Source organism: Lytechinus variegatus, chromosome 18, assembly GCF_018143015.1.
Source record: "Lytechinus variegatus isolate NC3 chromosome 18, Lvar_3.0, whole genome shotgun sequence".
Taxonomy (NCBI): domain Eukaryota; kingdom Metazoa; phylum Echinodermata; class Echinoidea; order Temnopleuroida; family Toxopneustidae; genus Lytechinus; species Lytechinus variegatus.
Window position 1 is genome coordinate 7,208,817 of NC_054757.1, and position 21,631 is coordinate 7,230,447.

Below are 21,631 nucleotides of genomic sequence, written 5' to 3' on the forward strand. Positions count from 1 at the left end.
CCTCTCATTCCTATCCCATGCCCTCCCTACTTCTTCCCCAGTCTTTACTCCTCTGTCTTTCCTACCATCACTCCCCCCTCACACTCTTCCTCTCTATATCCCCCTCACTCCTCTTTCTTTCTCTATCCCCTCACTCTTTGTCTATCCCCCACAATCACCCCCCTCACTCTTTCTCTCTCCCATCATTCTTTCTCTATCCATATCTCTCTCCCCCTCACTTTTTCTCTATCCATATCTCCCTCTCTCTATCTCTATCCATATCTTCCTCTCCCCCTCACTCTCTCTCTCCTCACTTTTTCTCCCCCCCCCCCCCTCACTCCTCTCTCTCCCCCTCACTCCCCCCCCCCTCTCTTGCCCTCTTTGTCATGAAACCATCTAGAAAATGCCCATACAAAAATAAATAGAGCTTGAAACTTGAGAATTCTAGAAAAACAGGTTCATTTACACAAAACTGGAACAAAGCAGAAGGGAATGACATTTACAATTAACACTTCAACATCACACAATAAATGTGTATCACGGGCAACTGATGACATTACTAAGATCATTAAGATGAATCATGGACGTTAGAATGACACTTTTCTCAGCAATCATATAAATTCCATTTCTTGCTGTAATTGGGCATGTGACATGCAATTTAAACCCAACACAATGAAATCAACAATTTGAATTGATTGTGTCAACTGTAACTTGTGTTTCAATTCAGATATGAATTCATCTAACCTACCGCAGTGTGTGATTTACAAATACCTATACAGTTGCATTTAACTTCAAGTAGAAGATGCTGATATCACCTTTATCAAACTAAAAATTGAACAAAGTAAGAAAAAAGTTGACAACTTACACTGACATTTACAATACGTTCATGTACATGAAAGTCTACCAACAATTGATGTCCATGCAGAAAAGAATACACATCAATTATAGCACTTTGACAAGCCATCTCAAGATCAACTAATGAAAGTCAGAACATGATTAAGAAATATTTACAAACTATTCTTGATCCATTCAATAAGGTTAATCCAGAATACAGTAAGGGTTATTTGGATTTTCATATTTTTTTTAATTAATTAGCCTCTAATTTAAATACATGCATCAATATGGGCTGTCTAGATGTGAGGCATCAATCTGTCTATTAGGAGAGCATTTCACAGAGCATTTTGTGGTTGATTTTCACTTACAGCTGTTGAAAGCTACTGAAATCCTTGCACATGATTGGTCAAAGATGCATTTGTCAGAGAATATCATTTATTGACACATCGCTTCAAGAAATGCCCGCTGACATTGTTTTTTTTCTCGAGGACACAATCATAATTGATTCTAATTGTATGCTTCATTGGATAACACGTAAGCTGGGTTAGATTTGGTTAGATTTGATGCCTTAACATTAGAAAAACACATTAGGTACTCTGTACATGGTTAAAAACAACTCAAACTCTTTGGCCAATACCATTAACATAGAAAACATTCAAACCAATTTTCCAATCTAATACAAAAAAGTTTTGAATGACGTTGTATTGGGCGAAATCATTGAGGATTTTGATTATCTTCCATCTTCTGTTGTGATTTACTATCAAAATCAACAACCTACATGGGTAGGCAATTCATTATTACATGGTTTTTCCAAAGGGGACTAAAAAATACGCAAATCGTGCAACATCCTCGTAACAAATGCCAGTTAAAAATTTCTTGAACATAATTCTTATAAAGAATATAAAACAGAGGGTTTTTAAAGAAAATTCATGTCTTGCAGAAAATCTGAATTTTGTTGATGCATACATGCGGGTTCAAATATAATGCAATTTCTGATTTCAACTTGATAATCTATCATGATATGTGAGGAGATCTACATCTAGGGTGCAGCACCCGACAACGTAAAGATAAGAAATATGGCAATTGCATCAAACAGAGAGGATTCCACCTCCGTATTGATTCATGTACGTGTGGTAAAAGGGCTTGAAAGAAATGTTGACTGTAGAATGAAGCTTGACGTCGGAGGTCACTGATAGCCCCCACCATAGTTGTTTCCACCTCCACCTCCTCCGCCCATTGAATCGTAGTAGCCACCGCTACCACCACCACCGCCACCACCTGGTAAAAGAAAGCAAAAAAGTAAAGTAAAATAGTGGGTTGAGGGAAAAAAAAAGAAGCTCTGATCTTTTGGGTATAGATATCACAATAACAGGTTTTGAACAAGTTTTAAAATAAAACAGAAAGAGCTCTGCATGCTTTTGTTACAGATAAACACTAGCTGTTGAGTGAATTGGGGCAAGACAATTATACTTGATTAAGCTCTAGCAATAACATTTCCCTCATTAATGCCACAATCACAATTATTCTGACATAGTTCACACAATTTATAAATTTCAAAGTAAAGATTCCAAGGATAAATTGGGAGGGTTTTCTTTTTTTTTGGGGGGGGGTGAAAATGTTGGAGAGCTAGGTGGGTGGGAACTTTGTGAAGCTCCAACATAATTGTAAAGCAGCAGCGGACCATACCATGTGTAAGAGATTCTTCAAGGGGTCAAAATGGCTCCTAAATTACTCGTATGAGAGAAGGGATTAGTGTGATTTTCATGTATCAAAGACAGCAGGAAACGTTCTTGAATAGTTTGTGAATGAATATGTACAGTACATGAAAAGTTGGCAATATATAGCATGCATTGAATTTCAATTTTTTTTCAAGGCATTGCCACTTTTTTATCTCATGCACATTTCTTTATTACAGCACAATTTGGAAAATATTGAAGGCAAATGAGAGGGAAAATGAGGCTGATCAAAAGGGCTTCCCAGACCGTTAGATAATAACAAGCCCTGAATAGAGTTCTGTTCTTGTCTTTAGAGCAACTAGAACTTAAAATAAAGGGTAATGGATAAGGGGAAGAGGATATCAATTGAAGAATACACCATAAAACAGAGGGAAAAAAAAGAATACGGAAAATAGAGCATTATAGACAATTCTAGATAAGTTCTGAAATGCACATGCTTATGTAATACTGTGTAATTACACAGAAATATTATACAAATCACAGTTGTTTCGAGTGTAATTATCCATGTTTTCATGTGGTGATATTGGTACCAATAGAAACAGAAAAGGCAATAGATATGCAATATACTAACGCATGCATTCATATACATATATATTCAACCAATTTCATTTGACATCCACACATACATGCAGTACAGCACACGCACATGTAACACCAGAAAATGTTCAACAAATCAGGATTAAAATCTTATGCATTCTGGATTTAACACCATATTTTTTTAAGGAACAAGGAAACTTACTATAATACATGCTAAATATAGATATTATATATACAAATAATTAGATGCATACTTGAGAAAGGTAAAAACCAGGGGTAGTATTCTTAAAATTGTCTTAACTTTTCTTGTAAGTCAGATTTTTACGGACTTTATTGTAACTCTAAAGATACAAGACAATTTTCAGAATATTGCCCCAGTGTCACTAATCCCACTGTGTAATTGTACATGATTAAAGTGATTCAACTTCATGCATAGTTGAAAAAAGATATTGGAAGTCACATAATTAGTCACAATTCTCTGCTAATTTATAAATAAAATCCACTAACTATGGCAAAGCAAGCAAAGGATTATTACACCAGGAAGGCGGGATTACATATGTAGTATCTTACCGTAACCACCACCACCTCCACCACCACTACCGCCGCCGTAACCACCCATTTGGCTATCCCTGTAGCCACCACCACCGCGACCGCCCCTTCCACCGAAACCACCTACAACAAATACAGGAACAAGACGTCTTTGAGAGCAAGTTCAGAGACTCTCCTACTTCCCACCACAAAAAGCCCACCAGTACATAGATGTAACCTGTAACTATCACAACTACCATGATCATCACATTCAAAATCATTTTCATCATCACCATCTAACTTAACATAATTATCACCACCATCATCGCCATCACTATTGCCCCGCCCTTGTGTTAAAGTGATGTTTAAAAATAATTAACATCAATCATTAATAATTTCCTCTTAGACGCTTTCAATTTCGCATGAAAAATTGCAGCTACACACCTGAGTATCCACCGCCGCTTCCTCGTCCTCCTCCAGAGCCGAACCCTCTTCCACCTCCACCTCCGCCGCCTTCATTAGAATGGAGGAAAAGCTCGATGTAACGTGTGCCAATGTTGTTCTTATCCTTCTTCATGGCTGCCTGGGCCTCTTCATGACTTCCGAAGTCAACGTCGCCTAAACCGGTTCGCTTGCCGTTGATATCGTGGATGACAATATTGCAGGGCATGGCGCTTCCATGAAAGAACTGGAATAGAATACAAAGTTTATAAAAGTTCAATTTCCACCAGAGCAGAAAATGCAAAGTTCGATGAATAATAGGTCATATGTGATATGAAACTGACATGAAAATTACTGGTTACAAAATAGACTGTCTGATATGCGCCAGGCTATAGTGGGCAAGTTACTGGTCGCGCAAAGCATGCATCATTCATAAGATAACCCTTATATGGCGATCAACTGTTATTTTTTAACCAATCAAATATCATTGCAGTCTACGTCTCATACAAGCCTTGGCACTTATTGGTCCGTGTTTGCGGACGGTTATATTTATATTGAAGCTTAGCTGGGGGTTCGTAGAATTTCTACGAACAGAACATGGTAAATAACCAGTGATGATAGGCGCTCGGGCTGCACCCTCGCCTGTCAGTAGTTTGCCCACTAGCCTGAGACATATCGGATAGGCTAGTTACAAAAGTGATGTTATATATAGATGCTGATTTTGAAGATTTTCTATCATAACATTACAGACAATATTTACAAATACTTTTCATCTTACATCTTTCCCCAAGTTTCTATATGTTCTGGGAAAAGGATTTTCTTATTTCAAGATATTCAGAAATGCACTGACCCATATCAGTATGACATCAGGGTAAGCCAATCATCTGGATGGTATAGCCATATTAATAAAACTAGAGATAAATGACGGTCGACAAGTCAAATATATACAGTTGAGGTCAAAAATTTGCATACACCCATAGAATTCAGTGAAATTTGTTCGCTTGCCAAAGATAGTAAAATTTATCATATCTTCAGACATATACATACTACCATGATGAATTAGGTATCAAACGAAAGATCATATTAAGCTCTTTCACATGATTGGGATTCCGTTGGGATTAAAGTATATTACAGTTGGAATTTTCTTTGAAGAAAAAGGTAATATCTGTTCCAAATGTAATATAGTGTTAATTATTATATGATTTTATACTGTTAAACAATTGAAACCTCTTTAGGAATACGAACAAATGTGTGTTGAAAAAATATGAAACAACAGAGCAGAGAGTGAAAAATACAGGTTTACATAAATACAAAAGAAAATCAGATTTTTTTAAAAGACTCACTTCTCTGATATCTTGCTCTGTGACATTGAACGGTAACCCTCTCATATGAACATAATGGCCCGTTGAAGATGTGAAGTCTCCGCCCCCTCCCATATCACCTCTGCCTCCTCCTCCTCCACCTCGTCTTCCACCTGTTGAAGGAAAACAAGGAAAGGGGATTGATTTATCCACCATGAAAAAAGCAAACAGATACATCACTGGAGGAGATTACATATAAATGAATGAGAAATGGCATTATTCCTGATTCAATGCCATATACCAAACACAATCAAAGAATGATAGCATTTCTCCACACTGAGATCAATCAGTTTCCTGGAAGTGTCATGGGCGAAAAAACTGAGGAAATAGTTTGCTACGCAAAATTGGTCCAATCTGTTATCATAATATACCATTATCAATGCAGTACAAACCCATTACAAAATGTGTCTTGCATGCCTTCACTGTAATACCAATACTAATGTGCATTGCAACAAGTCTTATTTACATTGGCAGCAAATGACAGATTGATTTGCCACTTACCAAAACTGACCATGACACTTTTGATATCAATTTTGATCATCATGAATAACATAACTCCATTAATCACTACATCAATGATACAGATGCTCTGCTGCATAGGCAGTACAACATCACATATCATGCACAACCTTCAAAAGTTTGATTTAAGAGCCAAAATTGAGTTTTAACGTATAACCATTCAAGATCATTCATCCCCCTGACTTTATTGGTGTGTATTTTCTACAATCCTAAATCAACAATACCTATCAATGGCTAATTCCAAAGGTCTTAATTGAATGGAGATGGTTCTTATGACAGGGAATCATCTCATGAAAGTTTTGTGATTTTCATTGACCGATTTTATAACCTGTTCTGCAAATCCTTGCATCTGACTGGCAGAGAGGATATTAAGTCCGTGAAAATCTGTGACAAAGATTTTCATGAAAGGCTCTCCAAGGCTCCGTAACACAAAAGTTTGCAATCAATCGTTAAACACCGATGACCAATCAAGATCATCAGACCTTCATTTTTGAGGAGCGCGATCGCGCTGGCGCTCCTACCACGCTCCTTAAAAAAATGAGAGCAAAAAATCGCGCTCCTCAAAAAAAAAAAAAAAGATTGAAAAAATTTCACATTTCACATCTTTAAATCCATGAAATAGCCTTCTTTTTTCCATAATTCCTTGAAATTACTTTGATTTAGTTGAAATCTATCAGAAAAATGAAGAATATTTATCTCTTTCCCGACTCTGATTTTAATTTAATCTCGGTAAATATTGCAGTCCCATGTAGTCCCATATGTAGACTTTCATGGCAACACCATGGAAGTCTACATGTGGGACTACAATATTTACCGAGGTAAGTTCAAATCAGAGTTGGGAAAGTGGTGAATATTCTTCATTTTTTTGATAGTTTTCAATCAAATCAAAGTAATTTCAAGGAATTATGGAAAAAAGAAGGCCATTTCATGGATTTAAAGATGTAAAATGTGAAATTTTTCAATTTTTTTTTTTTTATTTTTAATTTTTTTTTGGCAGGAGCACGTACGACATCTTGTAAACATATTGACGTGACCCAGGCCTATACAATGTTAAGAAAAATCTACAATTCATCATACATGTATTGTAATGAATTGATTTGGGCTCCTCACGGAGAGCTAAAGCCGGGGTAATAATAATAATTTAAAAAACGCGCCTCGGAATAGAATATTTCTAGATAGATGGCGCTATATAAATGCCTATTATTATTATTATTATTATTAATCTGAGGGGCTCAATTGAGCTCCTCAAAAAAAATTAGGAGAGCGATTTATTGAGCTCCACGAAATTATAAACGTGAAGGCCTGGATCATCGTTGCATGTGCACTGTTTGAAATACTGACCGGGAGCCAATCAGAGCGGCTCTTTCATATTTGCAATTCATCGCAAACCTTTGTGTTACGGAGCCCAGGGTTAATTGCACCAATAGAAGACCCCTTACCTCTTCCTCCTCTTGAGAACAATGGCTGGGGGCTTCCACCCCATCCTCCTCCCCCTCCTCCTCCTCCTCTACCACTCCTTCCACCGCCACCATACCCTCCTCCACCTCCACCGTAACCTCCTCCTCCACCGCCACCATAGCCTCCATACCCAAAGTCATTGTCGTAACCTGAAAAAATTGTGAGAAGACAATTTTCAGCATGAGTTTGCCCTGTTTCTTTGCAAATTTATACACGGATATGGACAGTTTTTCTTTATTTGGGGCTTCAGACCGATGACAAATTTTTCTTTCTGATTATCTTGTTCTAACTAAACTAAAAAGGGTATTTTCAAGAATTTCTAGGAAACTTGTTATTTTATGACATACTCCTGTCGGAGATATGTATACAAAGGATACTTGTTTGGTTGGTAGTCAATATGCCTCAATGCCACCCTTACCGAGAGAAAGTAGGCTCAAACATAGAATTTTATAAGAAATACCTCACCTCCGTAACTGCTTCCACCGCCACCACCTCCGTATCTCCTCTCAAAACCAGAGTTCCGTGCGCGACCGCGAGAAAAGCCACCTCCCCCGCCAGAGTTCCTGTCATAGGGGCCGGGTCTGTTCATGCCACGCCCACGGGATGGGTTGGTCGCCCTTCCGAGCTCATCCCGTTGACACTTGAAGATCTCAATGTACCTGTGTGTTCAAGAGATACCCACAATACATTATTAGAACAGCTTCAATATAAATGTGAAGTACATGTATTCTATTTACACAAAATGTGTAGTTTTAATGAAAAGTACGGAGTGAGTCAATAACAGTTGTCTAATGGGGCATTGCAAGAAACTTGCGATCAATTGCAAGTGTATTTTGTTCCCAAAATCAAGAATATGCCCTGCAATCAATTGCAAATTTGAGATTGATTGCTAATCTGCTCCATGAAACAAGGAGTGTAATCTGATTTGCTATAGTTAAAAGTGATCAATCAATTGTAAAATTGCAACAGAATATTTGCGATTGATTGCAAATATTTTCTTGCAACACCCCCTAGGCCAACACATAGTTGATCTTTTCGATGAATTTTCTGTGAACTTATTCAATAAAATGAAAAAAAATTTTTTTCAAAATTTTGCTAAAAATTAAAATGTGCTCATGCTATTTAAGTTTGTCTTTTGAACACATGACAGACCCCCCCCAAAAAAAAATAATCATAATAATAGGAAGAAATGCTATCTTAATCTGAGGGTAGTATGTAAACAGGTGACAAATTTTGACTTTTTGTTTATTTGTTTTTCATTTTTACCTTTGATCAACAATCAATATTTCAACGCTGCTTCGACTTAAAATGAAAAACTATTCACTGACTAAAAATATTGACTATATCAGCACTTTTTGACACAAGATCATAGGAATGTTTGTTGGTTTAACTATTACAACAAGCATTTAAAAAACCTTGCACTCGCAAGAAAACTTAGACTAGTTGCTGAACTTTATGATGTAATAATCTGGTTCAACAAAGGAAACTACATGTATGCTGTGAGTAGCTCATGATATTTCTAGGGAACACAGAATAGCAACTTATACCCTTTTCATAAACCTATCCTCCAATTAGCCGCCTAAGAGTAATGAGGATAGTTCAATAAATATTGCGTTCACAAACTCCGAAAATAAGCCGCTTTATTTTTACGAGCGCCTGTCCTGAAAAAGGCGGATAATCGCCATGACAACTGGACACGCCCCCTCCGATGCGGTTGTGTTGGAAAAGGGTGACCTTGTGACCGCACCATGGCAATTATCCGCATTATTTGGAAATGCGTTCATAAACTCAAAATCTTGTCTCGATGCTGCTATTATGCGGATAATAGCAGCATCAGAGTAATGCGGATAACTCTTGTCCTCCTCCAATTTTACGACCAAATTATGCTGCTATTAGCCGCCTAATTCATTTTAATGGGGTTTATGAAAGGGGTATTAGAAATGTCACAAAGTTCAGTCAATTGGCCAAGTTCCCCTAAATTCCAAAGTCTCACCGACAAAAATGACTCCAGACTGAGCAAAACTTTCATGGTATTTCCAATTGCATACCATTGGTCGGTTTGGAGTCTGTTTCGTTGGTGTGACTTTAAAGGACAAGTCCACCCCAACAAAAACTTGATTTGAATAAAAAGAGAAAAATTCAACAAGCATAACACTGAAAATTTCATCAAAATCGGATGTAAAATAAGAGGGTTATGGCATTTTAGTTTTGTTTATTTTCAACAAAATAGTTATATGAACGAGCCAGTTACATCCAAATGAAGAACTGATGACATCACTCACTATTTCTTTTGTATTTTATTATATGAAATATGAAATATTTTTATTTTCTTGTCATTGTCATGTTAAATGAAGTTTCATTCCTCCCTGAACACATGGAATTAAATTATTTTAACATTTTGTGTTTCAGGCAAGGAGGTCCTAATCGTCAAATTCGTAAAAATTGAAATATTGTATAATTCAAACAATAAAAAACGAAAGAAATAGTGAGTGAGTGACATCATCGACTCTCTCATTTGGATGTCACTGGCTCGTTCATATAACTATTTTGTTGAAAATAAGCAAAACTTTGAAATGTCATAACTTTCTTATTTTACATCCGATTGTGATGAAATTTTCAGCATTGTGCTTGTCTGATTTTTCTCTATTGATTCAAATCAACATTTTTCTGAGGTGGACTTGACCTTTAACTTTAACATAAGATATTGCAGTCCCTGAATGCAATTCTCAAATCACTTCCCTCCAAAATAAAAAATAAAAGAAAATTATGCATTCATGAATAAAAATTCAATATTAGCCAAGTCTGAGAGGGCAATTCAACTTTAGATGTTATGGGCTTTGTTTTTATAGCAATCACATAATCCCATATTCTGAAAAATGTTTTTTCTCCCCCCTCCCTATAAAGTGACAGTGGGCAGTTCTTTTAACTCCACCCCCTCATAATGGTGTAACATCAAGATCTTCAAGAAGACAAGAAGGCTCATGAAGTTTTTGTTCCTTCAAAGCCTTGAATAATTGAAAGGTGAAAATGCAGGGCTTAAATGAATCCAAGGTCAAGGCCTTGGATGCCTTACTAACTGGCCTAAATGCAACTCCCATTGCCTTTAAAATATTCAAAAGTATTGCAATTTGAGGCCTGCAAATGTGTGATTTTCCAAATGGGAAAATATTTCTTTTACTTTCAAAGGATAACATGTATTTTTAATCCACAAGTTATTCAGTAATGAAGTATTTTGAATTATGAAAATCAGGTAAAGTCATCGCAGTCTACTGAAAGTGGGAAATACTTTGTCTGAAATCAAAATGACAAAATCCTTAATCTTCACCCAAGTTTATACAAAAAAAAATAGTTATGTGTAACTGTAGGAAAGTGATTACAAAAGAACTTGCTGGATCTTAACACACTGAACATCTATCATTGAACCAACCATACCATACCATACTACATTTCTAGTCCCACCTGTGCCCCATATGCGACTTGTGTTTCTTTAAAGCCTTTTCAGCGATTTCCTTTGATGCAAACAGCACAAAGGCTTCTCCCGTCTTGCGCCCATCGTGGTCCGTAGGTAGCGTAATCCCATTCGCTTGAATCGTCAACCCTGCGTTCGCCATCCATCCCATCATTGTCACCGCAAAAAACACCAACCCCAACGTCGCAGGCCGCCGACCGTCGATAGGGCCCCGGAGAGAGATACCAACACCACACCCCATACGCGGAAGCGAGCCCAACCCGATACAGGGTTAACCAAGGAGTTTGTGTGTGTGTGTGAGAGAGACAGTTGACATGTTGCCCCCGGCAACACCAACCCAAATGGGAGAAGGAATGGGAGAAGAAGGCACAAGGAATGGACATACACAGGTCAGTGACAACATCAGACATCGCAAACAAACACTGTAATAAATTCCTTCCCCCATTAGAACGTCTTAAGAACAAAGCTCATAGGTCAAAACATGTGGGTTTTTTTTTCCTCAACCCTGCCTACATGCAATCCCAAACATTTCTATTCGAGGCTGAAATCTAAAATGACAAGGTTTTTTTTCAAACACAACCCCTCTTAAATGTTGGCCCACCCCCCTCTAAAAAAACCCACAATAAATTGGAGGCTACATTTAGCCTTTTGTCTTTTGCCACTGTCTCGTCATTAAAACAGATTCTGAAATTAAAACTTCATTTCAATGCTTGATTGATTTTCAAACATTACAAACTTGTTATAACGATATGATTCTCCCATTCATAAAGGTTTAGGCATATTCACTTCCATTTTTCAATAAAAAAATAATCTCATCTTTCTGAGGCATACGAGTGTTAAAAAATATGAAAACCTGTCACTATGAAATATTCAAATCTTATTAACCGACAGCACCTCTTTAAATCCCCCATTGAATTATTTATCATTCCTACATACAAACTGTATATCAAGTCATGTCATCAGCTTTTACATCTGCCTTGCAAGATTTTGACTATTCATTTCCAAGTATTCCTGTCCCAGTTTTTTTATTAGAAAAGCAAGAAATGGTAACGCACTGTGAAAGAGAGCATGTTCAGCTCTCTTCTCCGAGATTGAAATTGCACTTAATGATCAATATCATGAACAGGGGTGGTATTCTGAGATCCATCTTATCTCAGATAAAATAAAATATTTTATCTCTGTTAAAATCAGTGAGATAAAATATCCTTAAAATCTCTCCGAATTGGTATTCTGAGAACAATTTTATCTTCATTTTATCTCTGTAAGACACACCTATTCTTATTCAATAGCCAATGAGAAACGAGCTTAAAATTATAGCTCTTTCATCTCACTCAACCACTGGAAATCCATTCTACCAGGTGTGGCAAAGGAGTGAGATTGCATCAATTTATTGACTTCAAAGTTCAAATACGCTTGCACTATACACTTGCGCGTCTTTACAAAGATTTCATTTATAAAAAAGACAATACTCTCATCTTTTTTTCGAGGTCTATATTGCATCTTTACAAGCAGCATGTCAAAGACAATATTAAAGGTCTCATGAAATAATTCCTGGTTGTACAGGAATAAATGTTAAGGTATTTTTCTCAATAGATATATAATTTTTCTTCCTTTTCATGTCAACATATGGAGTTAATTCACCTAGAAACAATGATAAAATAGCCCCTGCCCTCTTTTGACGTGATTTTTTTTTCAAAGTAACATGGGCGCAAGCACAAAATCAGCATCGCAATGGTAAAATATGTGATTGGTAAGTCTACGCAGGCACTGCTCTGTCGCGTATCATCTATAGATACGCAAGATGAAATTTTAAATTTCATACGAGATAAAATGTCATCTCAGAATACCGCCCCTGGTCACTATTTGCATACAAATATAGATGCATATATATATTTTTTTTTATTTTTTTTATTTAAAGGAAATAAAGCAAGCAAACTTGTCGTCTCCTCCCCTTTGTCATTTTCTCCCTCATTCTTATCAAACAGGAAACCAAACGTTACTTCAGACAGCAAGCAACATAAATAAAATGCAATTTTGGATTCGGTATGAAAATGTTTTCAGCTCTCTCCTGCTTTCTGATTTTTTATATTTTTTTTTATAACATGCTTGCTGACAACTGGAAACAAGCAATATTTTGTTATCAAATATGGTAAAATAACGATTGCTTGTGGATAAAAATATTGTACCAACATTCTGAACCAAGATCCACATTGTATAGCAAAAAGAAGGCCCTCCCTTTATCAATCCCTAAATAGTTTTGAACGCATCAATGTTGATACATACCGCTGAAAAACTCTGCGATCTCCTCTTTCGAACAGCTGAAAGGGAGCCCTCTCAGCTTGACAAGACTTTCACCTCCATCACTGTTGCGGTTTGTGACCCATATCATTTCAGTCCTTTTAGATTTGAATACTGAGTATAAACAAACAGAATAAGGATGTATTAAAACATGAATACAGATGTTTCGGGAACAATCTAAAAATTAGTTACAAGGTCCAATGAATGACCACCCAAATGCTTGTATCTATCAAATATTTTTTTAAAAATGTTTCATTTGATTCTGTTAGAAAATGTGTAATACCTAAGAAATGGATGAAATAAACATGGTATTCCAGCTTGTAGCAAATATTTGTTTTGGTGGATTTAAAAAAAAAAGAAATGGGTCGGCCCTCAATACATATTGAAGGTGATTGAATACAGTTAACCAATTTTTATTACCTTATTCAGGACAAGATCCATTTTATCAGGTCAATAACGAATCCATTTTAATATAAAGGAAAAAAGTCACCCTGCATGTGTTACTTACACTGCAAGACAGCTCTCTGACCGTAAAAAAACCCAGACAATAGATTTGGTCCACTGAATCTATTGTTCTCTGTTTTTACAGGTAATAGTAAGAGATAGCCGACTGGAAGTACACACTCCTTGACGTGACTTCTTGCCGAGTATATTGCTTATCACCATGTGATGTTAAAACTTTTTCAACTTACATTCAATATATCTCTTCTGTAGGTAACCCTTGTCTTTCTTCATCGCCTCCTGAAAGTCATCCTCTGTCTCAAACTCTATAAAGCACTCTCCAGAGGGCTTGCCACTGTTGTTGAAGGTGAAGTTGATGCCCTTCTCCCCATCAACGATATTGCAACCTAGGATGAGGGTTAAGCATAATCTTTTTCATACACATATTCTTTTTTTTTAACTTAATCACTCAAATTCAATCATTACTGAACCAATTTTTGTGGTTTCTTCAATCGCAATGGGTCAGGAATCATGTATCCTGACTACATGTAAAAAAAGGTCCTTCTAATTTCAAAGTTGGGTATTAAATATGATGCTTCTACTATTTTTCTTATTATTTCACTAATTCATCTAGCAAATCACCCATCCATTCCCTAATCACTGTTTTATGGTTACTTCAAACCATCAGGTAACCAACCACAATAGGTCATGAATCACATATCCTGACTGCAAGTGTATATTAAATCGGTCTTAAATCGGATGGTGCTTCTATCACAACACAAATGATTGTTAGCGAATATTTTTTTGTTAAAATTTTTTCAAATTAAATGAGATTTCTGGCACATTTACTCTTCAAAATAATCGAAATATCAACGGACAGATTTTTGTTGAATAGAAAGAAGTTTGTATTGAACCTCATTTCAATTGTGCAGACATTGGGACCCCCTTTCATTTAATTAAATATTTCCTTTCAATAGCTTTTCACACATTCTGGACTCGGAAATTTCCACCCTATGAGAACTCGAGACAGACTGCCTTCAAATGCGAATTCCTCTGTAACTAATGACAATTAAAAAATGTTGCTACAGACCTAGGCAGCAATCTTTGATGATAGATTATCCTCAAATTTATACACAGGGTCAGAATGGCTCTCCTTGGTCACACGATTGCTCTGGCACCGAGTGCAATTAGAGTGTATTACAGTCAAAGGCTTGTATTCTGAAGTCAGGTTTAACTTAAAGCCAGGGTCTATCTCTACTAAAATTATGGGGACCCAAAGATTTGAAAAATGTTTACTGCTACTAGGGATTTGTGCCCCAATTGGCTTTCCTTAGTTAAACCACAACTTTACACCAGGGTTTAATTTAAACCCGACTTCTGAATACGGGCCAAAGACTGCCACTGTAGTTGTCCACAAACCTTCAAAGAAGTCCATCACTTCAGCTGCTGTGGTACTCCAGGGTAAACCCCGGGCCCGTATGACGTAACCATCATCTTCAGCCATCTCTGGGTCACTGTTGATATGTTATTGAAGCCTGTTACAAATCAATCCACTGTGAATAGTTGGAATTAAAAAAAAAAGAGATACAAACATGGTAAAATAATATGTGTATCATTTTTTTTTTTTTGGGGGGGGGAATTGTTCTTAGTACATCTGGCACTCTTTTTAATCAATCACACAGAACAGAGCAAGAAATAACTAGAAGGGGGGATTACTGGACCAAAAAAATGGTAGGTATGTGCCATGGGCGAGACAGAAAACAGGGGGCTCTGGAGCGGGCTTATTGTAAAAAGGAGGGTCTTCGGAACTACAAATGTTTGTGAAAACGGGGGTCCTTGGAATGGGTCACCTGCGTGTGAGTGTGTACATGTATGCATCCCTACGGAACGGGCATACGTGCATAAAGCTAGCTAGCCCCGCAGCACGGAACGGCGTAACAAAAAATTTGCAAAGCTTTGGAGCGGATTTGTTTCTTCTTTTTTTACTCGATAAGAAAATGCTATGCTTTGGAGCGGCTTTCTTTGTTCTTTTTCTCAATAAGATAAAAATGTTTGCCTTGGAAAGGAAATTCAGTGTAAAAATGGGGGTCCCCTCCACGACACATACCCACCATGCATCATATACTGAATGCCCCCCCCCCCCCCTTCCCAGGGGAAAACCACTAACCCTTTTAACTCAAACTAGATTATAAGAAATAATCATTCCCAAATCGCGCAATTTGCGTGCTGTCGCCAAGCGGAAGACAAAGAAATCAAGATGACGACGTAAACACGGCCGTAAGCTCTTCCCATCTTTTCATAACAAATTTCTTGTTTTTTAATGAATTCTTCTTTAAAAATAAAATCAATATCGCAGAAATGTTGGAAATGCAGTTGGACCCCATGTACATGTTAGGGCTAGCCTAGACCAAAAGCTTCGGTCTCTGTTTTGTTGGTTGTTCAGCTGAACTTCGTTGGCTTTACTCACCAAATACAGAGACCGAAGTTCTAGCGCGATCTGTACAGGGGACTCAATGGCCATATGTTTATGTACTTAAGATCGGATAAAACGGGGAAGTGAATTTGCGCGACAGCTGAGGTAAGTCACTGTTTTTGTTCCTTTTAACTTCATTTTTCTCCGTTTTTTGGCAATTGATGACAAGAGGGAATATAAATTTGCACTCTGGTCACTATAATTTTCAAACTTTTCAAACTCAAAACCGACGGGGGGATTTTGCATTGCAAGTCCCCTAATGGTGGCTGCACGATAGCGAGCCGTCTGTGTATGAGGAGAAATATCAAAAAAATGTTAAAAAACTCCTCGAAACAGACGGTTGCCAGCTGTCTAGGGCTAGCCTAGATCTTTTAGAGGGAAAGTAGAATTCTCGGGGGCGAAAGTTTCTGGTTTTGTACCCGTACGTGGGGGAATATAGGTATATATTGGGGAGTGACCATACGTATAGTATAGTGACGTATTGTATTACCGGACACTATCATATTTCCGGACGCACATATAACTGCGTAGGAAATCAATTTCGTACCGTAAGACTTCCGCAGTTCAATATCACAGATCAATTCAAAGAACGAGATTGCAAAAACAAGGCGAAAATATAACTTTTACCTTATTTTTCTCTAAAAATGACAGAAAATGCTTGAAATAACATATAACACAGTTTTGGCATTAACAATTGATCCCAATTGATCTATTTTCTGATTGAAATACGGACCTGATTCGCCGAATTTCAATCTCGTACGCTCCATCGATTAAATCATCGACGGCTAGTTCTCAATGTTCCCGGTACCCCGGCCGTGCGCGAGGTTTACCGTGATGGAGAGCCGTCAATGATCGACAGCGCACCGATGGAACTTAACTTGATGACTGAGTCTTACGATATGAACGAGTGCAATATCGAACGCGCAATTAAAAAAAGGAAATTAGTTAGCCAACGCAAATTTATAACAAAGATCTGATCAGAATCGTTATAAGAAAGCAAACAAAAACTTAGAATTTACTCATGAGATGATTAATCTCGAAAAAATCACACCAATTCTTTCTTACATCATTATAATCAAGAATATTTTTACCCATTTTTACCCGTCCGGCGCGCGTCCGGAATTACAATATAATTTGTCACGCACGAAAATAATTGTTTTTCGCGGAGGGGTATGCGGCAAGTGCGGTGCAAAGAAAATGGTTGGAAAATATAAAATAATTTCATCATATTCATAATTTTCAGAATATTTGGAATAGGAAGTGATAATTTTTCTTGATTGTATTTCCTCTAGTTGTCATTTTTAAAGCACTGAAATGAATGTGTCCGGCAATAGGATGCACTGCCATATATGACTTTCACTCCCCAGACGCCTCCAGGCTAGACAGGGCACCAAAACAAAACCACTCTTCCCAGTGAATCCCACAACATTCACACTCACACACGGTCGCAGGCAGAACCATACAAGCCTAACTTAAGTTAGCCAAATCGTGGTTTTGGGAACCACTGATTGATTTGTAATTGTATAAATTTTTAGGCCTAACATTTATGCACACTTTTCTACAATTTTTACAAAGAAAGATAGAAAGATTGAAAGAGTGGAGGTGGAAATTTATAGGGAACCGTGCTCGTGACTGAATAAAGCGCTGCTGTATGTATGAAGTGAATGGTGGTTCCCAATATCACGATATAAATGCCCAACGGCCCCAAGACTGCCACACTTATTCTTTAAAACTTAAAAGGGCCTTAAAACTAATGCCAATGGTTCTGATCGTGAAATTTGTCACCTCTCTGTGTGTGTGCGCTCTTTGTGTACAATCACTCAGTCAATCAATGGGAGTGGAAAGAAGTAACCGCCGATTTGACTAAATAAACGACAGTGAATAGACTGGCATGACTGGTGACAAAAACCACGATTTAACGGTTAGCAAAGCCACTATAGAATGAGTTCGACAAGCATACGGTACCTAATTAAAGACTGTGTAACATCAGTTTATATTTTGGTTTTTTCCGATCCAATGCTTGGAGTGAACAACCTTCCTTCCACCTTTCTTCAACGTTAGTCTGCTTAATGCGATATCGCCGCACAATCGCAGCATAGCCTCGTGTTTCGGGGTCTGTTCACATATATTTTCAGCATGATTCTAATTCTAATTTAAAATGAGGTGCATACTCACAAAAAGGACAGCTATCGAATAAATTGTTTTAAATATTACAATTTTTATTTTTATCCATGCATGATTTCGAACTAACATTAGAGAAGGGATATTTTCATGATTTTTTTTTTTTTAATGTGAACTAAATCCAATTTGATCAAGTTTTCACAATATGTCAATACACCCCCGGAAGCTTACAGTGCGCAATAGGGCTATGCGCAGCTTTGTCGGAGCGCGAGCCTACAATATGGAGCGAGCACGCTGGCCAACGTATAGATTGAGTCGACCCAATACGACGTCAACTCGTCCAATCTTGATTACATGTAGTTATGAATTCGCCCCTCCCATAATTATGTTCTAGCCTGACTTGTCATAGTTTATGACAAAATAAAATGTATGATTTGCGATCCAAGTATATCAATAATATGGCCCCGGGAGTATGGCCTCAAATTAAAGCAATAACAAATATTTCACAAATTATATGATAATTTTGCAGTTGATTCAACCTGTTGCCGGCTTTGGGCTTTACTTTGAGAAGCCGGCTTTCAAGTTTGTACATGAACCAGTAATGGCCCCTGAATTTTTATCCGGATCTGTGTCGGGAGGGAGGGGGGCACAAAATCGGGCACCTATGAGGGCAATCGAGGTCACTTGCAAAAAATTCTGTAGCCGTTGTACCGAGGCGAGAACGAGTGGAACCTCGACTATTACAGGCATGGGTGTCGATCACGGGGGGGGGGGGATGGGGGGATATATCCCCCCAAAATTTCAAGTGGGGGGGGTGGCCTGTATTATCATCCCCCCAATAATTTAGGGTAGAAAAATTTAATAATGATGATGAAAAAATGAAAAGTTTGATCATGATGATTATAGTATGCCATCAATCAGTTTGTTTCCCTCGCAATTTGTGTATATTGTTATTAAATAAAAACATTCTTTTTCAGGACTATTAAACAGATGGGTGGAGGTTCAAGATGAAAAAGAATGAAATGTTTATGTATCTGATATTTTTTAACACATGACATAAAAGGACCCCAACGAAAATCAACTTTTGTTGATAGGGTGTTGCATCCCACCAGTGGTGAATAAATTAATTTAAATAAATCATTAACTCAAAAGGGTGGAAAAATAAACGGGAGTAAAAGGGTGGCAAGATAAATAAAGGAATGACGGTAAGCCCGATGGCGCACGAGAAGCCACACAGGTTGTAATTTGTGCTAGTCTTAATTGGTCCGAATCTGCATTTTATCATCATGCATTAAGAAGAATAAAGATATTGCCAGTCAGGTTAGATTTAAGAGAGAAGTTGTATACACAGAGGCGTCGATCCTGGGTGGGGGGGCAGGGGGCGATCGCCCCACCAATAAAATATTGGGGGGCAAACATATCGTTTTGCCCCCCCCCAATAATTCCGCATGTGCAACTAAAAAATAAAATAAGATTGTAATGCTACACTGAAATCAGCAAGGGAGATCAGCAAGGGAGATCAGCAATCGTGCTCAAAATGTCTGCTTTTCAGATTGGAATATAAAAATTTTCAGCTCGCGCTTCGCGCTCGCATCATGTACCAAAAACCCATACTTTTCATGATTATATAGGTGAATATAATGTCCCGTTCTCAATTCTAAACCTCAAAAGAACTTTGATTTTGCAATAATCTTTTGTTGGATATATATCTTTCATTAAAGTGTCCTTTTTTCCAGATCAAAATATCAAAATTTTCAGCTCGCGCTCGCATCTATTGTTCTTCTAGATACCCATCTTAATCATTGGTACCAAAAATGCTTAGAATATCAAGCTTTCAGGTCAGAATATAAAGAAATTTCAGCTCGCTCTCTAGTGAGATACATGTATCGACCCTCCTCATGAGTTACTACAAACAAACCTAAACAGGTACATTTTTCCTGTTTTCATGACATACTAAAAAGATTTAGCTCGCGCTTCGCGCTCGCATTGTTGGTGAAGGTGAGATATGTGTCTCTTTCTCATGAGTTATATATATATTGTGATCGAGCGCCTTTGGAACGTTGATTCATAATTTTGCCCCCCCCCCTTCTGAAAAATGGATCGACGCCCCTGTGTATACATCATGCTCAATAAACAGATCACTATGTACATGGTCCAGTCAATTTTTGTCATTTTTTTCTCGGTATGAGTTTAGAATAGGCTTACTTGTAACACAAATTGAATTTTCACAAAAAATATACAAGTATAGTACACTACAACAATGAAGGAATTTCCAAGAACACCATGCATATCAACCACTCCCAAATGTCCTAACTTGTTATTTTAGTGGGGGCAATGTTGAAATATCCCCGTCCACAAGAACATTTGTGTCAATCATCCCCCCCAACCAAGAATACCGATCGACACCCATGATTACAGGGGGGGGGGGTCACAGGCCCCCGCACAGGCCCAACCGTATATTTGGCAGCCATGCATGTGAACTTTTGGAAAATGGCGAGTGGCTCCCCCTCCCGCGAGGCAAATATAGGTGCCTTATAATATATGCATGTTGAATTATCTTATTTCATACTCACTTGAAAAGGGGCAATCGAAGGCCACTTTTTAACATGTTTATGAAAAAAATATAAATGAATATATATTATGTTGTCACACTTTTTGAAAAGAATAAATGCGACCAAGCCCCTTTAGGCACTTTGCATGGGGTTTTAACTTCTCATCAGAGCTGTAGACCCTATTTACAATTATGTGAGCAGTAGCTGGTATTTCTTTATCAGTGGCGGATCCAGCTTTTGCTAATAAGCGCCGTGGTGGAAAATATTTTTATCTATATGTTTCCCGATCGGATATAAGCACATTTTGTAACCGAGAACATCATACGTATATTTATAAACAAATGATGCGAGCGCAAAACGCGTGCTGAAAATTTTTTGATTTTTGATATTCTGACCTCAAATTTGGAAAGTCTGTATAAGCACTTCAGGTAACCAAGAACTAAATGGATATCTATCTCAACATTTTATGCAAGCGCAAAGCGCGAGCTGAAAATGTTTGAATTTCCGACCAAAAGACGGACATTTTCAAAGAACTTTTTTGTAACCATAAACATGCAGGATGGGTAAATAATTGATGCGAGAGTGAAGCGCGAGCTGATTTTTTTCATTCAACAGGATGGGTATTGAGATCACAAAGCGCGAGCTTAAATTTTTGAAATTCCGACAACAAACTGGACATTCTATAAGCACATCTAAACAATATTGTGCGACCGGGAAGCGCGAGCTGCAAATTGTGATATTCTTACCTTGAATTTTGATATGCACTCTTGGCGATCATGAACAGAATGGGTATCTATTTTATGCGAGCGCGAAGCGCGAACTAAAATTGTTTGATATTCCGATAAAAAACTGGACATTCCAAGCACATTTTGTATAGCCATGAA

At 37.6% G+C, this 21,631-nt stretch overlaps 1 protein-coding gene across 3 annotated transcripts; it reads right to left on the reverse strand.

Annotated features, from left to right (window-relative positions):
• Positions 1-421: 421 nt before the first annotated feature.
• LOC121431596 (heterogeneous nuclear ribonucleoprotein H2-like) lies at positions 422-18,129 on the reverse strand. Of its 3 annotated transcripts, XM_041629155.1 has the most exons (11): positions 18,040-18,129; positions 15,021-15,154; positions 13,853-14,008; positions 13,146-13,274; positions 10,853-10,991; positions 7,859-8,052; positions 7,375-7,542; positions 5,399-5,529; positions 4,059-4,302; positions 3,657-3,671; positions 422-2,091 (listed from the first exon to the last, which is right to left on the reverse strand). In XM_041629155.1, the coding sequence occupies exons 2-11, from the start codon at positions 15,103-15,105 to the stop codon at positions 2,000-2,002; spliced, it is 1,353 nt and encodes a 450-aa protein (XP_041485089.1). In that variant the 5' UTR covers positions 15,106-15,154; positions 18,040-18,129; the 3' UTR covers positions 422-1,999. The 3 variants fall into 3 exon arrangements, with proteins under 3 accessions (XP_041485089.1, XP_041485091.1, XP_041485090.1); XM_041629157.1 differs by lacking the exon at positions 7,375-7,542 and having other exon boundaries at positions 18,040-18,125; XM_041629156.1 differs by lacking the exon at positions 3,657-3,671 and having other exon boundaries at positions 18,040-18,125.
• Positions 18,130-21,631: the final 3,502 nt, after the last annotated feature.